This window comes from Anabrus simplex, chromosome 7 (genome assembly GCF_040414725.1).
Source record: "Anabrus simplex isolate iqAnaSimp1 chromosome 7, ASM4041472v1, whole genome shotgun sequence".
NCBI lineage: Eukaryota > Metazoa > Arthropoda > Insecta > Orthoptera > Tettigoniidae > Anabrus > Anabrus simplex.
In genome coordinates this window covers 115,628,200-115,640,211 of record NC_090271.1, presented here as the reverse complement: position 1 = coordinate 115,640,211, position 12,012 = coordinate 115,628,200, and the positions used below count along the sequence as shown (strand labels likewise).

General features: G+C 40.5%; 1 protein-coding gene across 1 annotated transcript in view; it reads right to left on the bottom strand.

Annotated features, from left to right (window-relative positions):
• The window catches only part of LOC136877728 (esterase FE4), a 72,224-nt gene that overhangs the window by 34,434 nt on the left and 25,778 nt on the right, over window positions 1-12,012 (bottom strand). The window contains exon 4 of the mRNA XM_068228613.1: window positions 1,823-2,008. Within this exon, the coding sequence (XP_068084714.1) occupies window positions 1,823-2,008 (186 nt within the window). The remainder of the gene's footprint in view (window positions 1-1,822; window positions 2,009-12,012) is intronic.

The following is a 12,012-nucleotide window of genomic DNA, read 5'->3' as shown; positions in this document are numbered from 1 at the left end:
CAAGGCAGGCTTCTCTGAACATCAACAACACAATATTGATCAGCAAGTGTCATTCTTCAAATTTCTTGGGGCTAGAATGACTGAGTACTTATACCTCAAAAATAAAATCTTATCCAGGATTTGGGAAGCCGAACGTTTGTTCAACAGTGTGAGGGCCCTGTTCACCAGTAGAGATCTCAACCTTCAGCTCCGAGTTCGGATGTTGCGATGCAGTTTTCCTTGCCCTTCTGAATGTTTTTGAAGGCTGAACGCTCATCCCATTTCTGGTGGGATAGATTGAATATTTGGAAATGTACTTGTACAGAAGAATGTTTCGAATATCCTGGGTAGGTAGGAAGACCAGTGAAAAAGCCGTCAGCTTGTTAAATAAGAGAAGAATGTCTTCTAACAACAATCAGCGACTGACAGGTCAAGTATGCCGGGCACATCATGAGAGCTGAACGATATGAACATCTCCAACTCATCGGCAAGGTGAAAATGAAGTAAAACGATATGTGGGAAGACGGAGAAATTCCTGGCTTTAAAGACCTGCGCCGCTGGTACAAAGTTCCATTGAAATCTTTCGAGTAGCCATTTCACGAGTTATAATCAATTGGATCTCCAACCTTCGTAAGGAGACAGAGTCCTAAGAAGAAGAAGAAAAACAGCCAAAATATTGCAGTCGACATCAGAATTAATAATATACCACTCCTCAGACATGTACATACCTACTTAGGAAGTAATATCATTTCTGATGGCGAAATTTCAGTCTACATAAAGAGGAGCAGAATTGCACAGACAAAGGTAGCCATTACAAGAAGAGGGTGCTGCTTACGTCAAGCAACCAGAAAGAGTTTTATAAGGTGCATTGTCAGGAATGTAAACTTGTAAGACTCGAAAATGTATACTATTAGAGTATGCAATACGAGACGCCTGGGGGCATTTGAGATGTAGTGCTGGAGGTGGATGGAAAATATATCGTAGAGAGAAAGTTTCATACATGAAGAAATCCTTGGAATAATAGGTGAAAAAAATCTCTGCTACCAACAGTAAGGAAAAGAGAAAAGCCAACAAATTGATCGGCACATTAGTTTTATAGTTAATGTAATCGAAGGATTTATTCAAGGTAAACAAGGAAGAGTTAGACTGAAATACTCTAGACAGATCAGAGAAGATGTGGGAGCGGGGCCGCATGAGGAAATGAAAAGAATATCAGATAACAGAGAAAAGTGGAGGAAAGAATTGCTGCCTACCAATCGTCGGATTAAGAATTAAGTGGAAGTAGAAGAAGAAGGTATGAACTTAGCTTGCCTTGAGATGTCCTTTTACTCGTACAGGCTGTGTGTTCTACGGAGGGCAGTGACCATGTTCTCTCGGTCAGTCACTGCCTTCCATTTCACTAGTTTTCATCTGGCCAAAGTCAGCAAGATACCCGAAGCTGTCGACTCTATCAGTTATTATAGCAATATTTAGAAAGCAACATGAACATTCACTTTGTACTCTATGTGATATAATCTATTGGATCTACTGTTTAACGTAGGTTAGATGATACAGTAGAGTTAAATTCAATGTATATCATTCTTTATCTGGACTATAAGTAACAGATGAAATGGGGACAAATATTACTAACGTTCAGGTAAAATAACCACATATACATTATCTATCTAATTATCTATCTATACCTGACATATTATGTATACTGCTAACTGAAAAATATCTTACATTAAATTTAACTATATGCTTAGAATTTAGTGCTGAGAGGAAATGCAAGCTCAGCAAATGTACGCTTCAAGGTTCCAGATCCACTGGATCATACGATAACACTTCTGTGGTAACGTCTTACCTTTAGACATGGGTGACAGCAAGTGGTAGTGTACTGAGGCCCCACCAGCACTTTCTCCGAAAATAGTCACTTGGTTTGGGTCCCCACCAAATGCGGCGATATTCTGCTGTACCCAACGTAGAGCAAGGACTTGGTCCTTCATTCCAGCGTTGCCAGGTACTACATCATCTTCAGTGCTCAGGAAACCTGAAAGAAATTTATGGTACTTGACATCACGGAACTAGAGATTAGTAATCGTTGTTTCCTCTTAGCATGGCTGTCTGTTTCTCTTGAAGTGCATAAATATTGATGACTTAAATGATCGTCCGTGAAGGAAAATAGAAAAAGGTTGATTTTTTTTTAGGAAAGTAAATTAATATTGTACCTTGTGTATCAGGGTTTATTAAAATTGGAATAGAGATTTATTTTTCCCGAATTAAAAAGAGCTAATTTGTTATGTTGGTTAATGTAATATTATTATCAAGAATAACGAATTTGTAATGAAATATAACGTAAGGAACTGGATCAAATTGGCACCCATTAAGGAATTGTTCACAATGCTCACCGTGAATAGTCAAAAAGTGTACGCTATCGGAGAATATGCATGTACTGACGAACAGCTTGTTCCCTTTAGAGGAAAATGTCCTTTCAAACAGTACTTACCGAGCAAACCTGTCAAGTACGTAACAGGATAATACAAGAACATAATATGTTACGGTCATAGAGGTTTACAGTGGAAAACTGTGTTATAGTACTTTGAACGTCTCTAATTCACCAAACCACGTTGTTCTCAGACTTACAGAACATCCTTGCGGCAGAGGCAGAGACCTTACCAATCAATAATTGGTTTACGAGTGTGCCATTCGTGCAAGAATTGTTGAAGAAAAGACTGGCGCTTATGGGTGTTATCAGGAAAAACAAGGTCTCGAAAGACTGACACATCAGTTAGAAAAGTGCATACAGTTACAAGGAAATTATGTTGAGAATGTAGACGTAACAATTAATGCGTAATGTACTTAATTTGGGTAGAAAAAATAAAGTGTCCAGTTTTGAAAACTGCGCAAAACAGCGACCACGCAGTGGCTTCTCCATGTTCCCAAACAGGTGATAATCACTTTCTTAAACGTTAGATTACCCCTATATTTCCCTTGAATCGATTGTTGTTTTGATTGTGGATCATGGTAATGGAGCCATGCCTCATCATCAGTCACAGGCCTACCTGTGAAGTCGGCTGGATCTTGATCATGGCGTAGCGAAAGTTATCTGCACACGTACATACGCCTCTACATTTCATCGGCAGACAAGATGCTAATCACCCACGTGGATGACACTTTCTCCAGCTGTAAGTGTCCGTGCACGATCGGCTTGCAGGGTGTTTCGGCTAATTCTCGTGGCTGCCTCCATTTCCGTAAATGTGATGCATTTGTTTCTTTGGATGGCCTGCTCGACCCGGGTAATGTTGGCTGGTGTTGACACTGCCACAGTCCTTCCAGAACTGGTTCCCTTGTCCACCGATGTGCGCCCTATTTTCCAACCTTTCACCCAATTTAAACAGTTATCCGCGACGGCGTATGTTCTGCACAGACAGTCCTAATCTGACGAAAATACATTAACGAGAGAGGGCAAACGCATCAGGTTGTATAGAAGTAGTGAAACAGCCGATCATATTCGGTAATTAACAGTGGCTGATTTAAAAGCATTTAAACAGTGAGTGACACTCAGAAAGTTAAAAGTACGGTGTTCGTGATAGGAAGAACGTCTGCATACTCCATGGGCACTCGTGGTAACAATTAGTCAGACTGTGTGATTAAAATGGGAAAATAATAGTGATTTATACCAACTTACCACTATTTGGGTTAGTCCATTTGAATTTATAAGTGGATCTAATCACCAGTAGGTTCTTTGAAAACACATAAACAGTGTTCAGTAACTAATTTTCCCATTTTTTCCTGTAAGTTCGTGAGTGATCGTCGAACCCAAGAATTGGAATCAACGAGAATCGCGCCTAAAGTGCCAGCATTCATCTCTTCAGGGAATGTCTAGAGATTCCAACAACTGAAGACCACAATTCTGGACATGGATGTTGTGAGGGGGAAGAAGAACCAAAGACTATTTAAGAGTGGAGCTGCCGTTATGAAGGTCTAAAATCCCAGGTGTACCCTCTAGATGGCAGCGAACTACAGGCAGTATCTAATAAGTACATTTTTTAAAAATATATTAACCACGAGATTTGCATGCTAGTATCAACTTTCATTTGTAAATAAAAAATGTTGTAATTGATAATATTAAATGTAGGGAACACTATACGAGTGTGACTGGGAAAGATTATTATATTAATTTTATTAGGATTTCTTCTGTGATTTAAGGATAATCACGAATATTCCAGCGGGCGTATTTGCAATGAATTAGTACATAGATCCCATAAATTCTTAGTGCGTGTGAAGCACACATTATGAGGAGAATGGCACATCAGTTAAATTTATAATTTCTTCCTAATGTTACTGACTGGTAAGGATCTTCATAATAATTTGAATATAAATTATGTGTTCGCTTCACAGGGTGATTCAGGTATTTGATAAATCCCATATAATAAAATATATGATGATTAAAGATGTTCAAGCCGAGATGTAATTTGTGAATTATATAGATACGCGAGTGAAATAAAATTAATTAAATGACTTGTGAGAACAGAGTTTTCTATATAAATGTATAAAATGGATTTGTGGTGCAATAGTGTGACAAATGGGGAATTTGAAACTTGTGAAATGTTTGAGATGATGGAATGACTAAGAATTAGAATAATTATGGCTGTTGCGATGCACTGAATTAGGCTGTATATGGCCGGAATAATAATACATAAGAAGTGTAGGCCCTTAAGTAAACGTGTACTTGGAAACGAGCCAAGATCAGAAGAAAGAAAAGAAAGAAAGAAAGAAAGAAATAGAAAGTGTCTTTTGGCCGCGAGCTAGGACACTGGTCATTGTGAAAGAGACATATTTACGATGTAAAAGGATTTTTCTGGTCCTAGGGAAACCGTGTTGTCTCCAAATGATCTCAAACATTTGCCTCGTAAGTTTCCTTCATTCACCAATGCAATATCAATCCCATGCTAATGATACATTATGAGTAGCGTTGATAATTTTATGATTCTGCGAAGGACGTATTCCTCCCCATTTTTATGTATCAAATTAGTTCGTGATAGGATTTTCAGATTTTGTACCTCGGAAGCTGGAGAACGTGGGTTCGATCCGTGTCAGAACGATGGATTTAACCTGATACCATATGGCTTGACCAGGCCATATCTTCAAGATGTATTGTTTGCTATATGTTTAATATTTCTCTTTGTAATGCATTTATGTATTTCATTATTCCCAAGTGTTTATGTTGATGGGTTTGATGCCAGCGTTTGTTGATTTACTTTGAATATAACAGGGTTAGGTAAACCCATGATACGCGTATGTGTTCAGTATAATATGTAACTGATGTAGTTAAATAGACCATGTGTTTGATATTCGGCGATGCAATCTCGTGCTTGAAAAAATGTATTAATAAGATGTATAAATTCCACAAACATGACGGTTAACTAATATGATTTAATGCCATCCTCACTTCTGGTCAGTCCATTCAAATAATAGATACCATCGAGTATCATTGCTTAAAGATAAGTAAATTTGCGTATGTGAAATATGTATATATATTATTAGTGCGCGCCAATAATGGATTTCAAGTATGCCAAGCGATAACCACAGTATTGTACGAACTAATAGTGAAAGACGTGGAGACATACTGTTTACAAATGATTGCTTTACTATTATTTTTTGTGTAATAATGTGGCATTATCTCATGTATTTATCGTGTGGTTCTATCAGTTTAATAAAATGTTTAGTAAATACTCTTAGCATATATTCTTCTCATTTAATAATGTTAATGTATTCCTCTTACACTATAAAGAACACTACTTTCTTTATGTTTAATGTAGTGCCTATTTTCCTTTTACGAACATTCCATTACCCGTATGTTTCTAAGCTTTAGCCGTTGATGCAATTAAAGTAGGGAGCATGGGACTTCGAGCCCCAGGAAGTGATTTCCGAAGGTTCTCATCCAGGAATTCCATTTGTATATTTGTTTGTGAAGCCGAGTTACGTAATTGTTGCCCAGATATACCCGGGCTGGGTACAATACCAACAATCTTTTTAATTATTAACTTCGAAAGTATTCGTAATCGCAGCTAATTCTACTGCCATTCCTTCCTATACACCTCAGTGAGCGATGCTTTCCTTAGCCATACATAAGAATTCAGTAAGCACGTCCTTAATCTCTGAGAAAGAGGCATTATTTACATTTTTCTCCCTGTCCTCAAATTCTCTTGTTACGATAGGAAATGTATGATTGCGATTCCTTTTAGACAATGTCTGTCTTCACAGATGTACAGTATGTTGGCCTGGACCGGCCTCTACGTGGTTTATCACACACTTCAACATCTGTTTTAAGTTGTAAATGTCTCAACAGTGTTCGGCACGGAAGACTTACTTCTTCTCAACTCTACTGCCATTAGTCTGTGAGATTTAGATTGATGCATTCGCGGCTCTTATTTACAGACATATTAATAACTTTTTGGGCTTTTGTAGTGTTAAGGATACAAGGTGAAATTCTTTACGTCTCTCAGAAAACGTTGCTCCGTATCTTCAGAATGTTACCGTGTTTTTGGTGGTAGTTATGCGTGAAAGAAGGTGCGGGGGTGGTGAACGGGTCTCAAGCTACTGAAGTGAAATTAATTTTAAAATTTAACAAGGTTATATTTTCTTTTCAAAATTAGGTAACAACAAATAGAACAGGTACTTAGTAGCCGAAACACGATTTACAAATACATTTACATAGGTACCCCATTTGGGGCTTCAAAAGTCAGAAACATAATTCTTGAGCAATGAGCCCAACCTTACAATGAACACCATACAACAAAGGGGCCGAAAACCCTCAAACATGCCAGAAACATCTGCTTCCAATTACATCCAAAAGCCTCCTTGAGGCAGAAACACAATTTTCAAAAAGGGCAACTTTCCCCTAAAATACAAGCCTATCATAGGCCACTCCGAACTCCACCTTTAAGCCGTCCTCAAAGGACACATCCACAGGGGCAAAATACCCAACCTACTGAGGTCTGTTAAATAACAAGAAGATTAATACATGACCTCTAAAATACAATTTGAGAGGAGGCGAACTTGCACTCCTAATACACTTGCTTAAGACCTACTTGGCACTAGGCCGTTAATACAAGGGCTAATCCCATACTACAGAGGTGACTTAATAGCAATTTACATTATATTACGGAAGAATTGGTTGAGAAAAATAAGTTCACCTCAAGACGATGTGAGTGGGAGCTCGAGAGGGATAAGCACTCTCTATCCCGATATGTCGTTTGAAAATAGAATAGATACCAGTTGTTTTTACATTTTAGGAAAAGGTTACATGGTAGAACGCTTAGAACCCGCCCCGAAAGTTAAACTGCTGAGCTAGCAAAGAAAGAAGTTATTAATCGGCCATTACCTTGTTGTTGACCGCTGCCGAAGAAAGAGGCGCTTCCCGCCCCCTGCTATGTACTTAACACACTGAAAGATGGAACAGAAGTAGCCCGGAGACCCAAAAATCAGCAGTTTATAACCTCTCGTGGAAGGTTCTAGGCGTTAGGGGAATGAAAACACCCGCCCACAACGTTTTTATTGGATAGGACCCCGCAACAGATTCAAGTTAGGGGAAGATACCCCTGATTGGTCAGAAATTAATTAAAGAAATTCGGGATTGGTTACATTCATAACAAGGGGAAGAAAGGGGTAAATATTGCCAACTTAAACCAAGACAGAAAGAAATTTAACAAAGAACAAACTCTTGAAATTAAATTTTCTCCAAAAAAATAGTTCTTTGACTCCTCACTAGGTTGCACTATTGTTGATCTTCAGTAGAGTCCTCTAGAAGAGAAGGTTCACACTTCTTACTTCAAGCGAAACAAAAACACATCAAAAGTGACACAGTTCTAAAACTCAAAATTTTCCACGTGGTGACATCTTCTGAGAAGGTAGAGAATTAATAGCGTAGATAAAGTTCAGAGTTCCTCCAGCAGAGGAGTTTCAAAAGGCGCACATTTTAAATTAGCGGCGTGGAGGTGTACCACCCGGTACAGACCTCCCCCCCCAAAAGTTCCACCAGGGGTGACACATGAAATAGTTTGAAAACAAGGTCCAAGTTTTGATGTTGATATTAAAATAAATTGCAGAAGTATTTGAGAAATTCTTAATTCAGTTCCAAAATTTTTGTTGTAATTGGTAACGTAAGGTTTTTATGTTTGTAGAAGGCGAATTTCTGAAGATAATCTTTTAAAATGTGATGAAAAATTTTGCAATGTCCACCAAATTTGTTGTTGAATTCCCAAGTGTAGTCATCTCTTATAGTGACTGTCCATGTAGTTGATGTAGGTTAAGTTGGATGGCCAGACCGGCCGTTGCAGCTTGCGTCCAAAGGAGGCCGCTCGGACCCCTCAAGTACCCTGAGATACCGCTCGCCCGCACTATGAGGGGAGCAGAGGTGTTGAAGTACGCCGCGCCCGCGGTGAACATATACAGGCTGCGGGCAAGTAGCAGGTTGTGCGCCGCACATCAGCCTTGGCCGGGAGGAGAGCTCCGGCCCGCCGTGCACATGTCGTCCTCGCTGGAGAGGAGGGGGCCCATCCCCCTCCCCAGTTGCTGCACGGCGCTGCGCGGCTGCGGGGGCACTGAAACATAAAAACTCGGCGGCAGAATTGTGTTGGACCATCATGTTTCTTTGAGGGCACAGGCTTGGTGAGGAGGTTGAGGGGTCAGCGGCGTGCAGATATCCATGGCATTTACTCAAATTAAGCCACAGTGTGTATTGAAGCAGGAGACGGGAGCGTGGTAATGGCCGAGGCAAGGACAGAATGGCAGTTTAACGGATCGGGGAAGGTTTTACAAGAGGCTTACATATAAGACAAAATATTATAGAAGGGGCAGAAAGCCTTAAAAGTTGAACTCAAAAAAAAAAAAAAAATATATAACCTTCATATTCCTTTCAAATTATATGAAGCAAGTTGACACAAAATTTACACTGGTTTCACCTGTGACAGGTGAACCCTAAATATCCTCTCGGTGGCTGGATTGCTTACTAACAACGTAACTGGCGTAAGAAAATCGAGAATTATACAAGGCCCATGAAATCTGGGGGCAAGCTTGCCCGCGGGAACAAAATTCTTGACCATCACCTGGTCACCTACCTTCAAAGTGGTGGGTCTCCGTCCACGATCATACTTTTCCCTAACCTTTTTCATGAGACACCTTAAGATTAGCTTTAGCCTTCTTCCAAAGATCTTTAATGTTATTCGGATCTATTGTCTCGGGTAGAATGTCATTCAGAGACCAGAGGTTAGAGAGCGGCGAGTTGGGAACAAACTTGAACATCAAAGAAGCTGGAGTAAACTTGTGAGATTCATGAACCGCCGAATTTAAAGCAAAAGCTATCCAATGCAGGGACGTGTCCCACCTGGAATGATCTTCATGATGATAGGCAATCAGTGCGGACCTGAGATTACGGTTAACCCGTTCAGCCAGAGATGGTTGAGGGTAATAAGCCGAAGTAGTTACATGAGAGATGGACAAGTCAAAACAGAATTTTCGAAATAAATTAGATGTAAAAGCCTTAGCATTATCAGATACAATATATTGGCACGGACCAAAAGAAGCAAAAATAGAATTTAAGCAAGTAATGGTAGACTGAGCGGTAGCCAGCTTAGTCGGAAATAACCAGGAAAATCTGGTAAAACCATCTACACATACAAAGATGAATTTATTGGCATTTCCCTTCGACTGGGGGAAGGGTCCTACATAATCAATATACAGGCGTTCCATGGGGCGCGATGCTTGATGCGAAGACAAGAGGCCTACCTTGGTGGACATGGTGGGTTTACTAATCAAACAGGATTTACAAGCCTTTACTAGTTCACGGATTTCACCGTCCATACCTTTCCAGATGAACATTTTACGAATCTTTTCACGGGTTTTAAAGATTCCAAGATGCCCTCCTAATGGGGTCTCATGATAATACTTGAAGATCATAGGTACAAGAACCGCTGGAACAACAACCTTCATCATCTTGTCCTGCCTCGAAGGGCAACATAAAACACCATTCCTCAGAACATAAGGGACAACATGTTCCCCAGAAGAAAGGGTTTCCATTATCGGAGCCAGCGTCGGATCTTCACGTTGGTATTTCTCAATGTCCCTAAAAAGCATGGGAGCATCTGTTAAGATGGCATTAACACCAGATAGCATGGACTCGGGGGGTGATGAACTGTCGACCTGTTCATGGTTCTCAACGTCGTCTGAAAACATACGGCTGAGTCCATCGGCAACAACATTTTCGGTACCTCTAATATGCCTGACATCAAATTGGAAGGCAGAAATACGGATGGCCCAACGGGCTATACGACCAGTACGACGCGGCCTACCTAAGACCCAGCTTAGGGCTTGATTATCTGTTTCCAGGTCGAATTTGACATGTTCCAGATAGAGACGGAACTTTTCTAAGGCAAATAAGACTGCCAACCCTTCGAGCTCATAGATGGAATACTTGGCTTCTTGAGCCGATAGAGTCCTAGATGCATAGGCGATGGGTCGCCTCCCTAGTTCAGTCTCTTGAAGAAGGACTGCAGCTACAGCTGACGATGACGCGTCCGTTTGGACGATGAATTTCTTTGAGAAATCAGGCATAGCAAGGACAGGGGCATTACAGAGAGCTAATTTCAGATCTTCAAAAGCGGCTTGTTGAGAAGGTCCCCACTCAAATTTGATGCCTTTCCTACGAAGAAGGTTTAAGGGCGCCGCTCTATTAGCAAAGTTAGGAATGAACTTTCTGAAGAAATTCACCATACCAATGAACCTGGCGATACCTTTAATGTCCTTGGGAGGTTTAAAATCACGGATGGCCTGTGTTCTAGAATGATCGACTGCTACCCCATCGGGTGACACAATATGTCCTAGGAATGACATAGAGGGCTTAGCAAAGGCAACCTTGGACAACTTAACAGTTAACCCAGCCTTACGAAGGCGATCGAGAACTTCTCGCAGATGATCTAGATGTTCTTCAAAAGCCTCTGAAAATACGACGACATCATCTAAGTAGTGATATAAGTACTCGAATTTGATGTCGGAGAAGACCCTATCTAGTAGCCTAGTGAGTACAGCTGCTCCGGTGGGGAGCCCGAAAAGCACGCGGTTGTATTCGTATAAATTCCAGTCCGTAGCAAACGCTGTAAGATGTTTAGACTCTTCGGCAAGGGGAATTTGATTATAGGCCTGATTCAAGTCCAAGATGGTGAAGAACTTGGCCTTACGAAACCATGAAAAACAAGAATGAAGGTCAGGAAGGGGCACAGATTGCAACACCACCTTCCGATTGAGAGCCCTGTAATCAATGACAGGCCTGAAGCCTCCTTGGGGTTTCGGGACTAAAAAAATAGGCGAAGAATACGCTGACTTAGAGGGCCTAATAATACCGTCCTTCAACATCTGGTCGATAATTTCTTTCAGAGCCTTCATTTTAGGTGGAGATAGCCTATAAGGTGGAAAACGGACAGGAATCGAATCCGTGACCTCAATTTTGTATTCAATAAGGTCAGTAACACCAAGAGTATCAGAGAACACCTCGGGAAACGACTGACACAGTTTGCGAATACTATCAGCCTGCTCCTCAGGTAGATGTCTAAGGTCTAACAACATCTCATCCTGGGTAGGCGAAATAGAAGAACATGACACATAATTACACTTTAATAGAGGGATTTTACAATTAGAAGCAAATTTGAATGTGCACGACCTAGACTGGAGATCGAGCACAAGACCAGTGTGAGAAATAAAGTCCGCTCCCAATATAATGGGGCTAGACAATTGCTTGGCCACAAACAATTTAACTTTCCATGTAAACTTAAAAACACGAATTTTGACCAGTAAGGAACCTAGAATTTCTAATGGAGATGAATTAGCCGAAACGTATTGAACAGGAGAAGAGACATAGTCAGGAAGTTTACAAACCGTTTTCAATTTAGAATACCATTCAGCCGAAATAATCGAACAAACACTGCCTGAATCTAAGAGAGCTGTTATAGGCTCGTTATTTAACTCAATCTTAAGAAAAGGAACAGGTGCGGGGGTATC